The following is a 23,214-nucleotide window of genomic DNA, read 5'->3' as shown; positions in this document are numbered from 1 at the left end:
CATTTTACAAGTACGACTTTTGAAAGAGGGTTATTAAGGAAATTTAGTCAGGCTCGATTCATTTATAAATGAGCCAAGTTTGAACACTATAAAGTTTGGTTAGATTCATTTACAGCTCTATAAAAGTTCGACCGCACTTAAATCTTGACTAACCCTAAAATTTCATTGTGTGTGAGATGTTAGAGGCACGTTTAGTTGAAATAAAAAAACTATGAAAACTCGAACCTGAACCTTTACCTGAAACAAAACCCTGATTGTTTGTTAAGTGTTATATAGTACTACGTTTTAAAGATTGTGAAGAAAGAAAGAGAGAAGGGGGGAAGAGAGCACATGAAACTCTGGCACACGGGAAAATGAAATAAAATTGGGCCAAGATGGTTAGTGTATGGACTGGGAGCCCAGTACAAAATGCACATGGATACATTACCTATTACCTATATATGTGAAAGTAAGTGTGTGTGTGTGTGTATATATATATATATATATATATATATATATATATATATTCAGAGGTGACAAATGACAATTGACATAAACAGGAATTGTCCTGGATCACATGCTTTCACCGCCATTTGGCCCTTGGTAGGTCAAGCAAGTTCCCTTGTTCGGGAGCATCTAAACAGACTAGCATGTTTCACAGTCCCCACAGTACTAAATGTCACCACACATTCGATTTGATAATGAATGTCTAAAACCACCCAATCTAGAAAAAAGTTGGCATTCATTTCAAATAGGCATTTCGATAATTTAAGGCAATTTTTATTTTTCGGCATTTGGCTGGGACTTGAAAATTATTTTTTAGAAATTCACAATTTAGTGTAGAGAGAGGGGGGGCTTAAACGGTTGAGAGGTATGAGAATATTGGAATAGAACGTGGGTCAGGACTGATGCTCGAGGAAATTGAGAAGTGAGAATTGCAGTAGAATGCAGTAAATTCATTTCAGAAAATAACTTACAGAAGTTAAGGGTAAGTCATTTTCATCCAATTAATTGAAAATGTTTTACATGTAAAATATTTTCTTCATTTTTTACATAACTAAACATCAGGAAATTTTATGCCCAAACAAACGAAGCCTAAGTGTCCCGATCAGTTTACGAACACATCGACTATATAATTTGCCAATATTGTCATAAGTTAGAAAGAAAGAAAGAAGCATTGGCATGTGGTACCTGATTTTGTATCATTTCTTCATAAGTTAAAATGGATAACACAGAAAACATCAAATGGATGACACATATTAATTGGGAAATTGTTCAATTTTTTTGTTTACATTACGAAGACATTCTAAACTGTTAACTATTTTTACTTAACCTTTTGGTAAAAGGTTAAAACTCGAAAAGCTAACCATTGTCAGTAGTTAACAAGTTAGACTTGATTACACGAGGTCCGGGTTTGAAGTCCTCATAAGGACTAAACAAACTCCTAACACAACACACGCATAGTGAGACCTCAGTTTCGGTTCCGACGTAAGTGCAGTGAGAGTGTCCTACAAATAGTGGTATGGTGTGACGAGATAATACTCTCTAACGGAAGTGACCAAAGTATCATACCTGCACTTTCAAAGGTAGCAGGCTTTGCGGGCTCGTTGGGCTGGGTTTTGGAGGGAGATACTAAAACAGGCCCGGTTTATGTAAAGGGTGGGAGCCCAATGTGATCAACCCAGCCCGATCTAGACGAGATGAAACCTGCCAACCACCTCATTTTGCACATCTAGCAACAAAAAAATGCAAACGGAACTTTAATTTTTTCAATGCCAAAGTAGACATTTTCAAATGGCTGTACAAGCGATGATTGGGTTAAAGGAAGGAAATTGCATTTTTCTCTTAAAAGAAAGCATTCATCCCACGCACATAAACAAAATGAACACTCCCTGAGTCTCTGACAAAATCCATATCACGCCAAAGCAATGAAACAACGCTTTGGGAAGGGTTTAAAGTGCTCAATCAAAACGCACACTGTGTGGCATGACCCATTAGGTTGAAAGAAACGACGCAGTCATTAAATGATGATCGTTGTATAGTGTCATTCCATTGAGTTGTATCTCTTGGCCGGTGACTATCAGGTGTTTATAACTACACTCAACGAATTTCATCCAACAAATATCCAAGGTATGTTTTTCCTCTCTTTCTCCGGGGTGAGATAATCAGTAGAGTACTGTTCAATCGTATAATATTGTTCCGTCAATAATGAGATTAAGCTAATTGTAATAATTAACATAAACGCAAGAAACACCTTCAACTATACTCAAATAAGGTACGCTCTTGAATTGCTCAATTGTTTTCAGCTAATCAGTCGAGAGGTGTTAGAAATCAGGAGATATAGCGGAGACATTTTTTTTCCTTTTTGAGCCTAGCGAAGACATCCGATACTGCAATTTACTACGAGTGGTTTTATTTGGGCCCCAGTAATTATGATGATGAATTAAGTGAAAACCCAAATTAAATATGAGATGTCTCCAAATAGAAATGCAGTCGAGAAAGGCACGCGTGGTACTACGTTCACCGTTCAACATCTCACCGTCCGTCTCGACAATCAAAGGATGGTGTGATTGAAAAGCGATGGGGTGAGTGGTGAAATATTGAACTGTGGGCGCGGACTTTTGACTTTTAACTGTGAACAGTAAATGAAAATGGTGCCAATAATTGAATAAGGTGAGTTTTCAGGTTACACAACTGCTAGAAAACGATTCAGCGAATGAAAAGAGTAAAGGCATAAGACTATTTCCGGAAAAAAAAGAGAGAAGAAGAAGACATACGACTTTGGCCCTTTGGGCACCGACAAGAAGGGTATTGATGAATTGTGGGGCTCTCTTCAGGGTTCCACGTAAATGTTCAAATTCGTCGGTTATTTTGTTAATTTTTTTTTATTGCCCCTATAAAATTTTAGCTCTACCAAATATATACAAGTACTTGATTCAACGTTCATTTTTAATTTCACAGTTTAGGATGTTGAATTCTAAAATAAATATTGAACAATTGAATCAAGCACTTATATCTATCCAAATCAGCTACTAAAATTTTCACATTTAGTTAAAATACCGAAGTTGGCCCCACAATTGATCAGTACCGTTATTGTTTTGGATGCACAATACAGAGAAATAGAAAAAGTACTACTAGTAGTGATCAAGTGGACCCAAGTGTCTTGTCTACTTTTAACTGTCATGAAAGTTTACATTGGCTCTTCAACCGTTACCTGCCACAGTAATACTTGCCCTCTAGCCTTTTCAAACTGGGGGTGATTGAGGATTAAAAAAAACTCTAGACGTGATTTCGGTTCAGATTCGGTCGGTTGAAGATAAGATTTTCAAATACCATTTCGGTTCGGGGTAAATATTTTGAAAACCAATCCTGACTGGAGTTAAATCCGGTTTGAGGTGGGGTTGGTACAGTCGAAAATTTCGATATGCCCGAAATGGTTATATTTGTATAGGTATTTTTATAAAAAATATATATAAAATCAATGAAAAAAACTTAAGGAGATACCAGTAATATTCGATGATCGAATGGAGTATAATTTATCGTTTAACGGGATTCTTTAATGTGCTCTCTACTAACAGTAAAAAAAATCCAAATAGTTTTATAAGTGGATAAATGAAATTACAGTCACCTCTATACCCGTAACCGTAGCACATGTCTTTGTCAGAATTACACGCCGCACTGTAATTGCACATTTGAAGCAATGGTGATTTTATGCCAAAAAGGGCCAAAAGATGGCGTGATCTATTAAGGTAATTTCTTGGGAGAATTTTTCCCAGGTCCACTATACTATTTTCCAAACTCACTAAGTTCATTTCTAAATTTTATAACCCCCTAAGTCTACTAATCTATTAGTAAAGATATAATAATCCTGGTTAGTCTAATATACCCCTGCTTTCAAAAAAAAATTTATCCCGTTTTTTCCTCAATTCCCTTTTTTTTCTCGGATTCCTCCATTATAAACCACCCCCCCCCCCACATTTTCCAGAAGAACAAAATCCAGACGAACAAAACCCAGACGATTTCCCATTAGAAATCACAGACGAACTTCTTTGTCTTCACCTTCTTGGTAGTCTGCAATCTTGGTCCTCGTCGGGCTTCTTCGGCGTCAGCCTTCTTCGTCGTCCTCGATCGGCGAGAAGCACTCGATCGTCGTCGCCGTCCTCAAGCACTCAAATACCGGCATCATCTCCGTCGCCATCGTCAAGCACTCGATTGCCGTCGTCACTCCAACAATGAGATCAACGGACGAAAAACAGAGATCAACCCACGTCCCAGATTTCCTTCGTCGTCGATTGCCCTTCGTCGCTGACATCGCACTCCTCATCGCCGTCGTCCTTCGTCGTCGATCGTCGCCCTTCGTCGCTTTTGCATATATGTATATATAGTTTCTGATTTATATAACATTATATATGATCTACTGTCTCGTAAAATATTTTATATGATGTTCTGTTACTTTTGCATATATGTATATATAGTTTCTGATTTATATAACATTATATATGATCTACTGTCTCGTAAGACATTTTATATGATGTTCTGTTGCTTTTGCATATATGTATATATAGTTTCTGATTTATATAACGTTATATACAATATACTGTCTCGTGAGACATTATATATGATATTCTGTTGCTTTTGCATATATGTATATATAGTTTCTGATTTATATAACGTTATATACGATCTACTATCTCGTGAGACATTATATATGATGTTCTGTTCGACAAATATATACGGTAATATATGGTTATATCAATGTTGGTAACTGAGTCCAGTTCAAGGTATATATAGGAACTCATTAGCAAAGCACAATTGAACAGTTAATAATATATAAGTTAGGGTTTTAATTGCGAGTAGATATGATTATATCAAACTCTGATCATTATATGTTCTACTTTATTGAATTGGTCCGCGCAGAGGCCTTACTGACTTATTATTTGTGCAGTTGTTCAAGGGGTGAAGAGTATTAAGTTACATGTGAAATCGACCGTGAAGAAGGCGACGGCGACAAAGGGAAAGAAGTTACAAGATCTCTTTTTCTTTTTTTTCCCATTTTTTTTAGAGTTAGAAAGGACAGAATCTCATGTATAATGTTATAAGGCTATATGTTTATTTTTTGTCACACTTATTACGTTTTTTTTTGTGTATTTATTTATGTGGCAAAATAATACACATATAAAGTTCTTTGTTTGTTTTTAAATTGTAAACATATATAAGATTATTTATATACGGTTATCAGAAGTTAGTTAATGAAGCCGCTGCGCGGATCAATTCAATAAAGTAAAACATATAACGTCATATGTGAGTTTCTATGCTGTGAAACTCCAAAAAAATAGAACATATAACATTATATGAAAGCTGCTGACTTGTGTACCTCCCAACAAAAAAAGAACATATATTGTTACTCGAAGCAAGTCATTGAGACCGTTGCGCGGACCAATTCAATAAAGTAAAAATATAATGTTATATGGGAGTTTTTGTGCAGCGAAACTCCAAAAAAATTATAGAACATATACCATTTTATGTTAATATATGTACGTTCAGATGTAAACGTGGAATATTATATGTTCTTGTATTATAATAAAAAAAGATTTCAAAAACTCATATAACGTTAAATGCGAGCCGATGAATGAGTATATAACGTAAAATGTAAGTATCGCACGTTAAATGAAAACTGATAAACGAGTATATAACGTTATATATGTACAATTACGTTATATACAGTGTATCAGAAAAAGAGAATCTTCTGTCGCTTTATTCCAACGTAACTGCTGGGATTTCAAACGTAGAACGGATAATGGGCTAAAAATATGGGATTTGAATGGAAAGGGTAATCTTCTCTCTCTCTCTCTCTCTCTCTCTCTCTCTCTCTCTCCCTCGTTTGGACTCTGTTTTCCTTTTGGATATGGGAACAACGTGAATATGGGAGATTTTATAGGAGTAGGATATGGGAGATTTTATAGGAGTGAGATATATCAGATTAACAGTTTTTAAAGGTAAGAGTATTTTGGTCCTGAACTAATTCCTTTTTTAATTGAATTGGACTTAAGGCCTCACCAAAACCTAATTAGTGGACTAGAGGGGTTATGAAATTTATAAGTGGATTTAGTGGGTTACAAATATGCTATAGTGGACTTCTCAATAATTTTTTATAATTTCTTTATCCGTCACAATTTAATAGTTCATCGTTTTATTTTAACTGGATAAAAAAAAATTATATTTTTAAATTGGTAATAAAATTTATATGCAATATAAATCTTGTTTGATATATCTCGATTAATTCTATAATACCATGCTTTCAAAATTACCTAAAATATTATAAATTGCAAGATATAATAAATTGAAAATGACACGAACTCCCAAAAAGACTCTTAAATTGAGACGGAAGGAGTAATAAAAGTCAAAGCCAGGATTTGGGGGATTAATTATGTTTGAAATTTTAATTCAGGAATGATGAAATCAAGTAATTAGAGATTAACGCCACAAGATTGCAGCAGTAATATGAAGTTTTTTTTTCAATCAAAGATTGGCATTTTTCTTAAATTGAATATTGGCGAATGCCACAACTTGTCCCCACGAGTCAAAAATTTTGTGTAGAATAATGGTTGCGTGCTATTAGCCTACTTGGGGTTCATTCGTGGGATTTGAATCCCTCCTTTTTGCAGGGTGTAGTTGAACAAATCACCAATGCAATGAGATTAATATAGATTGGACGTTAGTAATCAACGCGATTATAGAACAAATACTTAATTGTGAGTCGTGACCGCAACGTCTTGTGTCACATGGAGTAAAACAGTAGAACATACGCGTTGCTCAAAACGATTGCACTTATATGTTAACTCTAATGCTTCGGCCATCTTTTTCGTTGGGCTCTCATCATCAACAAAATTGTTTAGATTTAGAGAAGCTAACTTTTGATATTTGCAGGGGTTAAACTAGAAAGTTTCAAATTTTGAAGGAGCCAAATTACTATTCTAATTTTGTATATACCAGATTACTATTCGAATTTGCTGTTTTAAAAATATATATATATATATATACCGAAAATCGGACAGATCAACATCAACCCTCTGCTCTCTCCCACTCTAACCCTAAAGAAGCCGCCTCCCATCTTCCTCATTCCCCTCCCCCCAAGGGTTTTACATCCCAATGGGTGATGGGAGCTAGGAGAGGGATTTTCTCCCCCTCGTGGGGATTTTCCATCTCCCGATCTTAGATATCAAATGTTTTCTCTCGTTCCCTATTCACCCCTATCCTCCTCCTCCCCAAACCACCATCCGCCAACCCTCCTCTGCCTCTTCCGCCATATAGTCCGACGGCTTTTGGAGGCAATGCCTTGCAAATTGTGGTTGCCGGAGTGGGAGATCTAGGTAGGTGGATGAAGTCTGCTCCAGTTTCATTATTGGTTTTTCTCTTATTTTTTCTGGTTCTCTTCTTTGGTATCCCCTGTGTGGGATTTCTCCTCATTTGTAGGGCTTCTATCACTCCTGTGTGGGTATTTATGGTTGTTTTCTGTAGTGCTCCGTCTGTTTGGAGCGGTGGATTACTTGGAGTTGGGCAGTCTTTGGACTGAGTCCCCTCCTGTTTGGTTTCTTGATCCCTTGTTTAGGGATGAAGTTTCCTCTTGATGTTCTGGTTCTTAGATCTATAATATCACCTGTTATCGTTTTGACCAAAAAATAAAAAGCAAATTTGTTGAAGGATAAATCTGTGCACAGATTTTATTGTGAGGCCCACCATAGCTCCCACACAAACAATTTGAGCCGTTCATTAAATGTAAAATATTTTTTCAAGGGCTTTGCAAAAAATCAGCTCAATCCAATATCTATAGATGCTCGATCTAATCATCTAACTTTTCATTATCTGAAAATCTGAATGAAAATTTAGATGTTTGAATCAAGCACATATATGAATTAGATTTAGCTGATTTTTTTACAAGAACCCTTGACAAAATGTTTTACATTTACATTTAATGAACGGCTTGAATCTTTTGTGTGAAACCAATAGTGAACCCCACAACAAAATCTGTATGTCTGTGTGGTTCAAGGTTCTTTGTTGAAGTTCAAGAAGCGGACGTCATCCCGTAGAGGCCTTGGCAAACGAATTGGCTCATTAAAAGAGAGATCAAATCAAATAACGAGACGAGACCTCTCAACTTGCTTGATTCTCAAGTTCTTTCTAGGTGGACCGGGGGATCTTGCAATGCAGCCCGCACTGTAGTCTGTAGGGTGGCCGATTTGGCCGTCTATTCCATTGTTTGAATTAAAATTTGAGCAGTCTATCATTGAAAAAGATAGCCAAATTGACCACCCTACAGCCCATGCAATGCATGATTTGCCATCCCACTTTGCACTTAGTGTCATTGGTGAAAAATTGGGTTAGCGTCCATGATAAGAAGTGAAAAGCACATAAGAGAATGGACGCATTGGACAGTACAGATACTCTTTCTTCCGTGAGTTAGGCCAAAGAGGTGAATAGCCATAGCAAGTAGTCCTCCTCCTCAATATTTGGATCTGTCTAAATGCATGTCGTGTCAACTCCCCCTATAGGAACGAGAACCATATGTCTACATCACAATAATTCTAAATTTTCACGCAACGCTTCGTTGTCGCATCAAAATTTCTAGCCAGTAGTAACATGCAATTTTTCGAAAACACCTGTAGCGTTAGGGACACACGCATCTGGATACCAATTCGGTGCATGCATATATGTTCGGAATAATTTGATGTACGTCGGTATCCTTAATGTACAGTGAGATTCACATGCATTGCATGGTACATCAAACTATGTTTGAAAATTTGAACTTTTGTGTTTAGAATAAAGGAGAGGGAGGAGTCATTGTCACCTATAAAGATCCCAACAATGTTCGGAACTAAGACTGCAGACACTACAGTATTAGAGAAAAACTTATTTACGGTTCCGTGTAATCTTAGTTATCCGTTTCGGTAATTAATGGTTTGAATAAAAAAAAATTATTTGCTAGAAGAGTTTTTTCAAAATTCGAATCGTCCAAAATACATTTGAATACGCGCGACTGAGCGCCGAAAATTATTTTCACGGCTCTGCCCGTAAAAAAAAGTTTTTTGCGTAATATTATAGTCAAAACATATGCCAATAACGAGACATTGCTGTTGGATTAGGTGGGGTACGTACTAAAGTGCTTTGTAAATTATTACTACTAAGACCTAGCTAGAATAGTATACGTTCACTTAGTGTACTACGACTGCTTCATGGAAAATGATGTTTAACTTTTACTTTTACCATAATATTTATTTTTATCTAAATATTTTAAGAAATAATTATTTTTTAGCATAAAAAGTCAGTTTTTGCACTAAAAATTAGTTATTTTTCAAAATATTTGGGTAAAAGTGAAGGATATTTACTTTTCTAATTCGTCTCGTTGAATCAATATTAGTCAAAAGTTTGACGCAAAATTAACAAATGCGAAAAAATTTCAAATAAAGACAATTATCAGATTTAAGTTAAGTTTAATAAGAACGCAGCCTTATTACTCCTAATCTTTACTTTGAAATCGAGTTTCCGAGCCAATTTGAGCGCACACCGACTAATTTTTAGGCTTTGAAGTTAACGGCCGCACAAAAATTCCCATGTATACATTAACGGCTCGGATTAATTAGAGCATATTGTATTAGTGTGCAGCTCGCCACATGCCTTACTTATTTTTTCATCCTCCCTCCTCGATGTATTAAATGGACTGTGCCAAATAATTGTTGCATTAGTTAAGATGTCAAGGTCCTTTCTACAAGAAGGGTCGATTAATTTTTGGGGCGACTAATTATTGATTAACGTGGGTTGATTCAGAATCCGACAAACTTCTCTATGGACTGACCCCATAGAAATAAATACTACGTACTTGTGAGGTTTTGAATTTAAGATTTTTAAAAAAATCAAACAACTAATTCCGTTTCGCTTTTGGTCCTTAAAAAACAAATATTTATTTATAATTTTCAAGCTTAAAAATAGTTGGCTTACTGAAAAAAAAAAATATGCAATATAGATCTTGTTTGACCTTATGAAAAAAATTAAAAATTTATTTTTGTAAGTCTATTATTTTAAAACTTAAAAAAGGTAATTATTTTTTAAGTACTTATCTGAAAAAGCGGAACAAGGTTAATTCATAGATCACAAAATGTGAACCCCTTGGACTTGTCACGGCAAAATAAAAGTACGCATGTCAAATTCATTTTGAGTCTCATTTTTTGTTTGAAAATCGTTTCATCTGTAGAATGTTATGAGTAAGGCCTCATTCTTTAAATTTTAAAAAATTATTTTCTTTGTTTTGTGTGTTTTTTTTGTCTTTTTTGAATTTTTGTTAGATTCGAGTGATATTTTCTAGATTAATCATTCGTCTCGATGAGTCTAAAAAATACAAAATTATGACTGAAAGCACACAAAAAAAAAACTCAATATTGACGAAAAAAGTATCAAGCAATTGTTTTATATATATAAAATGTTATCTTATTTGAATTTTTTTAACATCGATCCATTTGTTTATACTTTTTCGATTCGTTTTCTCGAGACGAACGATTAACCCCAAAAATTACGATGAAAAACTAATGAGTGGAGAGAATAATAATTGGTAGTAGAGGTAATGATTGAAAAGAGATAGAGAGAGAAATAAGAATAATTATTGGAGATAGAGGTGAATAATGATTGAAAGTATGGGTAATAAGTGTTTTTTGAATTGATTTTTTTTTCAAAAAAGCAATCCAAACAAAGCAAAAATATATCGAAATAAGTTTCAGACTAAGTATAAGTTTACAGGAACGCAAACTAAATTGTTTAGGAGAAAGTTGAAAAGGAATTGGATCGTCTTCTTAGCTTAATTTGGATGGGACGAGACCAATAACCAAATATGGATCATCCAATGCTTCAATTATTGGTTCAAATTTGCTCGATTACTCTTATCGATAGACACGTATCTGAGCTAATTCGAATCATTAATTATACCAACGTACGTTACAAATTTGGATTCAGTTCCTGTCTAGTTTCTTTACTGTCCAGTCCGGTCTAGTTTTGGGCCATTGTGGGCCCATCTCGGGCCCACAACAATGATCGGAATCGTCATTTTGTAGAGCTTGTCGAATATGTCATCCATGCCAAAAATTAGCTTGATCGAACATCAATAGATACATGGACGAAATAGACTCGTATATGAAAAAAGCGATGACAAAAATTAAGTTGAAATTAATGATTGCCCATTTTTTTCATGTACAAATTTATTTCGTTCATGTACCCATTGATGTTCGATCAAGCTAATTTTTGGCATGGATGACATATTCGACAAGCTCTACAAAATGAACGATTTCGATCATTGTTGTGGACCCGAGATGAGCCCACAATAGCCCAAAACTAGACCGGACTGGACAGTAAAAAAATTGGACAGGAACTGAACCCTACAAATTTGGACTTTTCTGGGTAATCCATTACTACTTGGACTATCTCGTCTTGCTTTATTTATTATGACATGGCGTTACAGAAAGGACCGCCCTTTCAACTTTATGATCATTACAGAATGTATGCGAACCTGTCGGTCTTTTCTCACTTTTTTCTGTTTCACCCAAGACTTTCCAATCTAACGGCTGCCTTTTTCCGCCGGATTGATCCAACGGCCTGCGCCTGTCATCCGATATCGACCACACCCTTTGTCACTTGACTCACTACTAGGCGGGAACTTGGTTTTTCTCGTATTCAGTGTCCGGACTAGTTTACGCACTTTTCGGCTAATTTTGGGATCATAAATCTATCGTTTATTTGAGAGGGTCTCACTTAAATCCGGAGTAAATATTATGTATGGAATGACGCCAAATAAGTTGATAATATCTTAAAGGTTTCAAACGTAAAACTTTAGGAGTGAGCAAACTCTAAATCTCAGGACTGGAGTGCGGAAATATTGGTTAGCCTAAAAACTTTGGGAGGTGGCGAGTATGCCAGGGGATTGCGCTCCATGCAGTTCGGCCATTTTTAGTCTCGTTTGGTGATCGAAATTGTCCATGTTAGTATATTTTTCGAGCAGAACCACCTCTTAAAATTCCAGATTAATCCGATAATTACCCATAACTATTTGATCAAAGTAATAAATGTTTGAAATCCAAGATAAACTCGCTCCACAAACCATCCCTCAAAAATCCTCTGTTAACACCATGAAAAAAATATATGATATTTGTAAGTGTTCATTAATTATTACTAATATCCAATCAAAAAGTCTACATATGAAAAGCCTGTGACATATATATATATCGATGATTCGATCAACATATTAGATTCAAAAAGAAGCTAAAAATTAATAGTTTGAAATAGTATGAAGATGAGGAGGTAGGGCGAGGGCGACTCCGAATTGGTAATTTCATGATCAATTGACCCCACTAAATTTTGAAGGCATGTTAGGATAATATTATGTGACTCCTAATTCGGGATGACATGATCCATTTGACCCGTGAAATTTTGGTAGAAACAAATAAAATGATCAGATGAAGGGGTCAATCTAGACTTCTTGATTGTACCATTGGAATTAACACTTTGTCCAAACACATCCTTATCTCATCCTATGAAATCAACTTCTCTATACATTTATGTACCCTATCTAATATAATAAATCCTCTTACTCAATTTGTTTATTCATCTTTTTATCCTAAACCGATAAAAAATTACTGTTATTTTCTAATCGATTCTCACTTTTTATATGCGATTTTAATCTTAGGCCCTATTTCACAAAAATTCTTAAAAAAATAAGTACTTATTTATAATTTTAAAATAAATTTATTTACGAAAAATAATTTTTTAATACTTTTCGAAAGATGAGATCTATCAAATAAGATTCATATTATACAAAAATTATTCCAGTTAGTATGCTAATTAAGTTAAATTATCATAAGGGATATTGGCTCTGTTCCATCAACTCAAAATCAGAACCTCCTACCACCTAAGTGTACACGACCAATTTAGCTCGAAGCGCTAGTCAATGGATGATTTTGCTTGAAATCAGAACCTCCCAGCACCTAATAAGTGTAGAGTCGACCAAGACTTTTCGGGGATTAAAGTAAAACTTAAAACTGTAGCCTCTTTGTTAGAGGATAAAAACGTATGCTTAACCAACTGAGCTAGACGCGCTAGTCAACGGATAATTTTGTTTGGGGAGGGAGACAGGTGTAACCCATGTCGGATAAGACAACACCCGACGGCAGGTAGAACCGTATGAGCGCCCTCCGTCCTCCACCTGTCCCCACTTCTGAATTTCTGGTTAACTTTATCACGTCACCGTTACCCTCCGTTACTCCCGCTTTTCTGTTTCCCGATTCTGCCCCTCCTTTTTTTTTCATTTCCCAGTTTTGGAGGAAACCACCCCCCCCCCCCCCCATTTCATAACTCGGCCGAAAAATTCCAAAGGTGTGAAAACAATTGTTGGTAAGTGTTTTTTATTCCTACCATGTGTCTTCTCTTCGTGTTCCTTTTGTTTGTTAATTTCAAACATATGAACAAATATTTGTTTTTTTAATTCTTACCATGTGTCTTTTTCTTCTTGTCCTTTTTGTTTGTTTTTGCATAGTTTACAATCCTAGGAGAAGATGTTTTATTAGTATTTACTAGAAATGTTTGTGCAGACGATGGGATTTCATGGTTGAATTTTGGAGTATATTTTTTCATTCGCGTAAAAGGAATGAAAATTTATTGAGCTTTTAAAACTTCAAACCATTCGAAAAATAAATGAAACACAATATGCTTAATGTTATGAATGACCCAATTTTGAAATAAACAAAGAAATTGGAATCATTGTCGTCCAAATAATTTAAAGTTCTGCAGAGATAAAAGAAAATGTTTGTAAATCGTACAATCACAAACCATCACGCTACAAAGCAGGGGATGCTTGGCAGCGGTGTCGAACGGTTAATTATCTTGACAATCGAGAGCTAAGATCTTAATTTGAACATTTTTATCGGTGCCGAGATGAATGACCGCTCGACACCCCTGCCAAACACTCCCGTTTGACAGCATCTTCCTATCCAAGAAAACTATCCTGAAATATTAGTTCGAATCATTAAAGAAAAATCCTACTACTAGTAAAACAAGAAAACTATCCTAAAGTAATCAGTTGCTTTGGCAACAAGCAAGGGCGAATCCGTCATTCACCCACTACCGTCCACTAACCCCACTCACCACCAGTGGTCATAACTGGTCAAAATCAAAACAAAACAAAACCCGTCCCCCACACTCACTCTCTCTCTCTCTCATCACTCTTTAAGTCTTACCCAAACCGCCACTGGTATTGCATCATTGCCCGCAACGCAAGCGCATGATTTACGACCCCCCAATCCCACGCGTCACCTTCCCATTCGCCCATTCCACTTCGTCGGGATCCAGGACTACAAGCAATAATAATAAAATCAATTTAACAACCCACAAAAAAAAATAAACAAGAAAACCACAGTCCCTCTCATTTCCCCCCTCACTCTCTCTCTCTCTGTCTCTCCCACTCTCTCTCTACAACTGTGTTTCTTCTCCCTCCGAAATTCCAAAATTGCTCCCCATTTCCCCACACCCAAACCCGTAAAGACTCTACATTTGAATTCCCCAATGGTTGATCTCTCGATCCAGTTCAATTTCGGTTGACAAGGACAGAGTTTTCACCTATCTGGACTCCTTGACTCACTGAGTCGGTAAGAAAAGCTTGAAATGCTTGAAGCGGCGGTCGAGAGCACGGTGGTGGTGAATGGCGGGTACGCGCAGTTGCAGCAGCAGAGCTGCGGCGGCGGCGACAGCAGCGAAGAAGAGCTCTCTGTCCTGCCACGTCACACTAAGGTCGTTGTGACCGGTAATAATCGGACTAAGTCGGTGCTGGTTGGGCTCCAGGGCGTGGTGAAGAAAGCTGTTGGGCTCGGCGGGTGGCATTGGCTGGTACCTTATCAATTTATGGGTCTTTCTCAATTCAATTTCGGGGTTTTGGGTTATAATAATGTGGTTTCAATTTAGGGTTTTTTCAAGATTTTCACTGGGTTATGTTTTCCACGCAATGTGTTTTTGGATAGCAATTATCCAATCCAATTTTGTTTTTTTTTTCTTTCCCCAATTGAATAACTGGCTTTTTGGTTTTTCCCATTTTTGGGGTAAAATAATGTAGTCTGGATTTTTTTTAGGGTTTCCAAGATTTGGATTGGTTATGTTCAAATGTGTCCCAATTTTATAATCTCCGTTTCACAATCTGTTTACTACTGGAGCCATTTTAGTTTCTCCGACTCTATTAATCACTGATTACTCATTGATTTTCTTTTAATTGTGACCTCTAATTTTAGTTTTGTCCATCTTCTTTTCCTTCTGACATCTTTTTGCTTTAATTGACAACTTTATAATGGGTTCGTCTGTAATTTCGGACGAATTTTAATCCTTTTTGGAGGGTTTTCAAGTTCTGGTTTTGAATTTTGAAAATGGGGTTTGGTTGCATGTCACTTTTTGTCAGTGGATCTGGGGGCTTAGTAAGATTTTTCAATATCTAGGACGGTCAATTGAATTTCCAATGCCGTATTGTAATCTAAATCGATATGGGTTTGTTTTGTTATCGGGAGCTATTTCATTATCGAATTGATTTCATTTTTTCCCTTCCTGTATTCAGTATATTCTCAGTACAATGGGCTCTCTGTTCCTCACGTGACCAGTTTCTGTCAATACTTTGAAGCTTAATCATATTTTTTTTTCTCCAACAATAAGAACTTGGTTGAAATTTGGTATATATTTTTTCTTATCAGTTCAGTATAGATTGTTTGCATAGATTTGATTCTTCTGGGATCTTGTTCAGATTAATGATTAGTACAATTGGCTAAAAATTTAACTTGGTCCCCCCTTGATCTTCTAATCATCCATGTTTCTGTGTTTATATTATCTTTGTTCAATCGAGCGGTAGTTCATATAAGCTACATTTCCATTTTCTAATCGACTGATATTAAAGTTCCTCTGCGTTAATCTCGGATTTTGTATAATTGTAACTAAATACCCAAAATTCTTATATTTATCGAAGCATTGTGCGCATTTCAGAACAAAATAAATTTGGATTAGATTTAGATTTTGGTGTTGCATGTACTAGACAATCATGGGAATTACTGATTCATTTTGTTTAATATGATTCTTAGTTTTAATATTCCAAGTGTCGCTTGATTCCGCTGAGCTGAAGCTGAAGGTGCGAAGGATTTGTTTTTCATAAATATGTGCTGAAATCAGAGTGTTGTGGCCGCTGATGAGCCGTTTGGAAAAAAATTGATCGGCTTATTGGTCCATATAAATTTGAAATTCTTTCCTTAATATGGAGAATGTATTCAGAATTAGTATCCGATGCTATATCGAACATGGGGTGTTGGTGTTTGTTTCTGTGATTGGTTTTGATCTTCTTGTCTATCTAAAATGTAGGTCCTCACAAATGGCATAGAGGTAAAGCTACAAAGGAATGCTCTTAGTGTGCTCGAAGCTCCTACTGGTAATGAGGAAGACGACGACCTCGAATTTGAAAACGTGCAGTGGAATGGATCAGATTTGGGTGAGTTTGGATTATGAATATTGCCATTAGCATCATTTTTTCTTCACCAATTCCAAGAAGCTACTTTGAAAAAACAATTTCTTAGGACTGGAAAAGTACATCATTCAAAGTTTTAAGTTGCATTTCACAAACGTTTGCTACCTTCAATATCTAATCCCATTCCCGACGGAGGATCTTTTCAATTTGTTCATTCAATAACCTGAATCTCCAACAGATTGATGAATGTATTTGTGTTAAAGAAGATATCTTTCTCATCTGTATCCTTTTTCATTGTAATCGGAAGTGTCAATTTGATCACGGGTTTTGTACAATCTTATCCAGAGAAAAATTATTGAGGTTGTTACATAGGATCCATTTTCCTTTTCCATATCTGCTGCACTTCATCTTTCACTTTTTCCTATTGCTGCAAACTCTGTTATTGTGCACGCCTTTATTCTAATTTCTATTCGGTCCCACCACCCAATATGATTGTGCTCTATAATTTTCCAGCATCCGATGACACGCAAAAATCTCATAGGTCGCGACATCGCACACACAAATCCTCTGGTTCATCCCACAAGACTATGAGCAGGTCCCTCTCTTGTGACTCGCAATCAAAAGGATCCGTTACTACTCCTCGGGGGTCCACGGTAACTACCCTTTACACATGATTTTGCTCCCTTTGCATTCATGCTATTTGCTTGGTTGCTTTTTGGACTTCGTCCTGAAAATATTGCTATTATGGGGCCTTTATTTTAGACATTTTTTTTTTGTGTGGTCCGCATTCTAGGGGTTATGATTCATATTAGCTTTTTTTTTTATCTGAATCTATGAACTTTTTTTCAAATTTGGTCCATATGTTTTCACTTTTCCAGCTAGACAAGTCGAGAAATTAAAAATTTGACCCCCTCAAATATGAAAAAGTTCAGAGAAGACAATACTAAACTTGAAAAAAGCTGGAAATTGAGATATCTCGAACATAGGCTATGTGGTTAACTGTGCATTTTTTTGTAATCAAAATATCTTGTCACAGAAGGTTGACTTAAGCAAGCTGGAGATGGCTGCATTGTGGAGATATTGGCGACACTTCAATCTTGTGAGTTTTTAGGGATGCGTAATGCCCTATGGCGGGCTGCAGCACCTTTAATATTTATTTATATTTGGATTTTTGGTTTCTGATCTCGGACACAATTGTCCATGATTTTTTTTAGGTGGATGCCATCCCTAACCCATCTAAAGAACAACTAATTGATGTTGTCCAGAGGCATTTCATGTCACAGGTACTTCCTATTTTGCTTGCATTCTTTTTCTTACACGTGATCAATTAAGTGAAAGGGTGTCTAGAAGTAGTATGTCGATAAGAGGTTTGGAACCATAAATCCCATGTCGTTAATGGATAATTATGCAGCTCTCGCCATTTCAGGGCCCTTTTTGTTGAAACCTCCAAAACAGGCAAATACGCAATATTTATATATGCAAACTGATAAGGAAATTGTTAGCTGAGCAATTTTGCTTATTCCTAGCTTTGCGTTATTTATTAGCAATGCTAACCAAACGGACTTTGAATCAGTTTAAAAAACTCGAAACGATACTTTTGGCTGCAATCCTTGTTAGCAAGTCGAGCTTGTCTTTATCAAAGTAGAAGTATTCTTTGATGAAGAAGAGAATCTCTTCAATGCACATCCGTTTTTTTAGATTATCATGACTCTAATCTCAACTTTGTTAATCAATGATTATCTGACTTAAACTTCAAGTGAACAATTACCTGAAATTCTCTCTTCTTCCGGTGAAGCAACTGGATGAATTGCAGGTCATTGTCGGGTTTGTGAAAGCCGCGAAGAGACTAAAGACTCCGTGCAAATAAACCTCGAGAGATAAGTGAGAGGTACCGGAAGAGAGATCTTGAATTTCTTGTTGACGCGCTAACAGATGGTAGTTCCTAAAATGCCCCCGCATTCCCTCTGCAGTGATAATTGTAAAATATGTTTATCCCTGGCTTGTTTGCGTCTTTTGTTGTGGCTAGCAGTACTCCTTTTAAGTTATAGAGAGGTTCTCACTTCTTGGTTAGTAGCTGTAGTTGTGTAGATATGATGTAAAACTGGTGAAGACTTGTGACTTTCTAAGCTTGGTTGAATGTATTGCTGCAATTGGGGAACTGGGTTTTTTTTGCCTTCAAATGTATAGCCTCATTATGCTTGTTTGCAAGAGGGGGAGTATGATTGCTGAATGGTTTTTACAGTAGCTCCACATTTTGTTAGAGCTGGGTTTTATGAATCAAAATTTCCTCATGTGATGCAAAATGATACTATTGTAACTTTATTTGACGATTCAAGTCGTTCATTTTGTAGGTCTCAAGATTTGAATTAATTACGAGTTTATAATTTTTTACTGATGATTTGTCTCGTGGTATAAAATGACGATTAGGCTCGTTAAATGAAACCTTGTGGAATTCAATGTTATGGTAAATGAGGGATTGTTTTTTCTTGAGAAAACTAAACACACGTATATTGAAACAAGAACAGATTACACTGACGGCCCAACAGGAATACAACTAAAAACAACAAACAAAAAAACAAACAAAAAACCGCAAAAATTCTTGCTATGATCACAATTCTCCCATGACGATGAAGGTGCTTAGAAATTTTAAGCAGAGAATAATGGCTAGAACATGCCTTGGGATAGGAGAAAGGGTTACAAGTGGCCCTACTACTTTAGCACTTGAGAGGAAAATGCTATGTAAAGAAATTGATGCAAATAATTTTAGTTTTCCATCCAAACGTATTTGGGGTGCAAAATTTCATACTTACCCTAATAAATAGGAGTAGAAAGATACGTAGTTTTGATAGCATAATGCTAGAGTACTAGCTAAAAGAAGTCAGAGTAATAGATTCTTGTATTTTTCTTCCTAGATTTGGAATTTCGGAATCGGTTTTTTTGGTTCTTGTGAACTTACGACAATACCCTTACACGGATGAAACATTAACAAGTATGAGAAGTCTGAATTTATCAAATTCGGTTAAAATGTCAATGAAGGTGGCTTTGCAATTAAAAGAAAAAAGGAAAAAGACTCGGTCACATAATTTAGATAGAAAATTCGCATCAAATTTGCATATATCCAAAAACCCTTTTCTTCTTTTGTCAAAAGTCGTTCGCTTTCAGCATCGTTCCATGACTTCAGACCAAAAATCATTTTGAGTAAAGTAAAAAGGAATTGCTTATGGATTTTGAGATCCCACTACCAATCTTTATCCACCAACAACTGGTTGGCATTTCCCCAGCTAGTATTATATATATAGTTATATACACATTCGTGGAATGGGGAGGCTGCTTGGCTGCACGCTGCAAGGCGGCCAATCTGACAGCTCATCTCGGTAATCAATGACTCAAATTTTAATTGAGCAATAGATGATTTAGTTTTGTATGCGATTTGTATGCGCTCATATTCGATCCGAGCCCTCTGTGCTGAGATGAACGGTCGGATTGGTCGCTCCGCACCCGCTTGGTAGCATCTCAAAGTCCCCCATTCATACATACTTTTCACTTTGAAAAACTTGAGCTCATCTTCGTTTAAAAGCATAACAAATCAAGTTCGAACACTTTTTGAAGCTCATTAAACTTCAAACTCAAGCTCAACAATCAAAAGCTCATTTGAGATTAACTCGATTATTTAAATAAATGAGCTTAGAAATATTTTAAAAGCTCGTAAATATTTTCAACAAAACTTACACAATAGATTCCCCGTTCAAGTAATTTATCAACCCTAACATTACCATACGTAACGTAGAAAAACAAAAACGAGGACAAAAAAACATCTTATCTTATGAGCTCCAAGGGGTTCGCGTAGTGGTCATTGGTCGAGGCCCGGGACTTAAGAGTTTACTCCCTTCTGATGTTTCAAGATCGAAACCTCCAACGCGTTATCAACTCCTTTGGACCAGTTCATACGGAGGGAATATGATTTTAATTGGACTCCCCGCAAATGGGTGATTTAATTATGCCTCCAGAATTAATTGAAATGCGGCAAAGCTAGACCGGACACCTGAGTTATCGAGATAAAAAAAAAAACATCTTATGCAGTTCCCGCCGTAATGATATCTACTCCCACAAATTTCTATCGAGCTTCGTACAAACACACCGCAAATAGTCAAACTCGATCGATTTCAAAGCAGGTTTCCTACTCTGGAAAGTGACAATTTCCCACCAAAACTGCGTTTGAGGGTTTTCTGGTTTCCCGCCAAAACTAAAAGAGAAAAACAGGACCAATCACGCCAGAAAAGTCAGTTGTTTGGTTGGTGCGTTTTCGTTATCTATATAATAGTAGTATTTATGAGTGGTCCCTGTCCTAATTCAATAATTATTGGCACAAAATTATCCAGACGAAGATCAGGATATCGAGATTTTTCTAGACTCGTCGGATGCACATGGATTCCGTTATTGGATTGTGAGAGTAAAGTGCGTTCAATAGTTATAGACACATCTGTGTCCGAATACCCTAACATTGCACATCCTAATTTAAGGAAGACCTAAGAATTTAGTTTGGGTTTGGATTCTTTCCGATGCAAATTAATTTACTCCATGCGATTACTGTCCATCTTGTTCGTTTAAGGGTTTTAGATTCTAATCATTATTCTATTTCTCTCCAATCATTATTCTCATTTTTTTCTCTATCTCTCTCAAATCATTTCCTTTATTTTCAATCATTACTCTATTTCTCTCTATACTCATTACCTATAAATCCAAAAACCCAAAACGAATAGGCTTAGATCATTAAATTTTGGGCTTCCTAGTGTGTAAATCAATAAGTCTAGGTTCACTACATTAAACAGCTAAACCATCTACTACATTTTTTATGGGACTCATTTCGGATCCCATAAAAAATACAGAAAAATATCCATAAATTTTAAAACAATATTTTAGGGGGCCTTGTAAAAAATCAGTTCTAACGGGTATCTGTAAGTATTATTTCTTGATTTGTAGGAGCGAAAATGCTCAACTGTGCAGTTTCGGATATACGTATCCAGAAATAATATTTACCGATATCCGATAGAGCTTATTTTTTACAGGGCCTCATAAAACATTAATTTAAAATTTTTGGATATTTTTTGTATTTTTGTGAAATCCTGAGTAGGCTTCACAAAAAATGTAATGGTTTGGTGTAGTGTATATGACATCTCTTTTATTAGATTGATTCTATATGAGTTGTCACATGATTATTTGTTAGGAAAAAACAAGAGGCGTGTTAACATATGTAATTATGTGATAACCAAAATTATTCGAATCAAATAATAGACGGTACATAGATTTTTTGATCTTTTAAATAAGGCATGATTAAGATGAACAATTTAACTCGCCGTCGCAGAAATAGGATTAGGGGTGCTCCACGTGGTTGGACTGGACCCTCCAATCCTAATTAAGTAAATGGATAAAACAAAAGTGTTAGTTAATGTCAAAATTATTTTTGTTTGTGCCAAAACTGTAGTATGCAGTGCATAAAATCTTTGTACCATGTGAAAGGTACAAGGCTTTTATGCACAAGAATTTTAGCACAAATAAAAATAGTTTTGGCATTACCATTAGTATAGTAAAAAATACTACGGGCACAACCGTTGTATTGGTTGTGCGCGTAATTTTGACCATCCGGATGTATTTGCACGGGCTAGATTTAAAAAAAAGCTCTTCCAGGGAAAAGTTTAACTTTTTCGGGGAAGAGTTTTGAGCAAATTCTGGCCATTTATTACAGCAATAGGCGGCTAGAGATTGGTCATGTGTTGTGTTTTACACAACCGTTGTATGTGTAGCAGTTTTGGTAGTATAGAAACATATCCTTGACTTGATGAAGAGAGGCTTGGGCAGTTGGGCCGTTGATTGAGCTCTTGGCAAAGAAAAAACGCCAACCTTTTTGCCCTATAAATTTGTTCCCATGTAGTAACAATTTGTAAGCCAAGACCTAAAAATGGCTTTCTCAAGAGCACTAACAAGGAGAATGTTACTCTTGGTATTGTTGATTCTCTCCCATTCTCCTTTATTTCTTTCTTCACCATTTCTCCACCACCACCGCCACCGCAACCACCGTCACCATGTTGGTCCACCAACACCACCATCGCAACCGCCTCATTTCGTGCCCCACAAGTCTCCGCCTCCACCCCCACCGGCGTGGTTCTACTTCTACTCTCCCCCGCCTCCTAGTCCTCCTTATGCTCCAAGGCACGGACAACCTCTGCCCCCATCACCTCCCTCGGGTTCTTGAATTTGGCCCGACTGTTGTGCTTGAATCATAGATTTGTGAAGAGATTTATTGAAAGACGAAAAAAACAAGTAAAAGATAATAACATATCGAATGGAAAAACCGAAGTTGTCCTTTTGATCCCCACAAATCTATGATCTAAAAACAGGTTGAGAGATGAGTTACATATCATGTGTATTTTTATTTTTGATCACAAATATCATGTGTATTTTGATCCAAGAATTTTGGTTCATTATATTATGTAAGCATGTACTAGTAGTGAACTTTTGGGCCTTCTCACATTTAGGAACGGGCCAATGGTCCATTCTGTATAAGATGCTAAGTTGGAGATTAACCCAACGGCCCAAGGCCGTTCTGGGCCTTGCCGGAAGTTTGAGATGCACCAGCCAAGAGCCCAAGACCAAGAATCAGGCCCAAATCCAAGAATTTTAGTTTTTCTGGTCTGGGCCTTCCTCGTTCGAAAATACAAAAT

General features: G+C 36.4%; 1 protein-coding gene across 2 annotated transcripts; it reads left to right on the top strand.

Moving 5' to 3' along the window:
- Positions 1–14,401: 14,401 nt before the first annotated feature.
- Positions 14,402–18,653, top strand: LOC131332505 (uncharacterized). 2 transcript variants are annotated; one of them, XM_058366788.1, is made up of 6 exons: positions 14,402–14,892; positions 16,393–16,519; positions 17,009–17,148; positions 17,535–17,594; positions 17,710–17,778; positions 18,291–18,653. In XM_058366788.1, exons 1-6 carry the CDS (start codon positions 14,671–14,673, stop codon positions 18,360–18,362), a joined length of 690 nt encoding a protein of 229 aa, XP_058222771.1. In that variant the 5' UTR covers positions 14,402–14,670; the 3' UTR covers positions 18,363–18,653. The 2 variants fall into 2 exon arrangements, with proteins under 2 accessions (XP_058222771.1, XP_058222770.1); XM_058366787.1 differs by having other exon boundaries at positions 14,405–14,892; positions 17,532–17,594.
- The last annotated feature ends 4,561 nt before the right edge of the window (positions 18,654–23,214 follow it).

The sequence above is a fragment of the Rhododendron vialii genome, chromosome 7a, assembly GCF_030253575.1.
Source record: "Rhododendron vialii isolate Sample 1 chromosome 7a, ASM3025357v1".
Classification (NCBI taxonomy): domain Eukaryota; kingdom Viridiplantae; phylum Streptophyta; class Magnoliopsida; order Ericales; family Ericaceae; genus Rhododendron; species Rhododendron vialii.
Note: the sequence above shows the minus strand (reverse complement) of the source record. Positions and strands in the feature narration are given on the sequence as shown.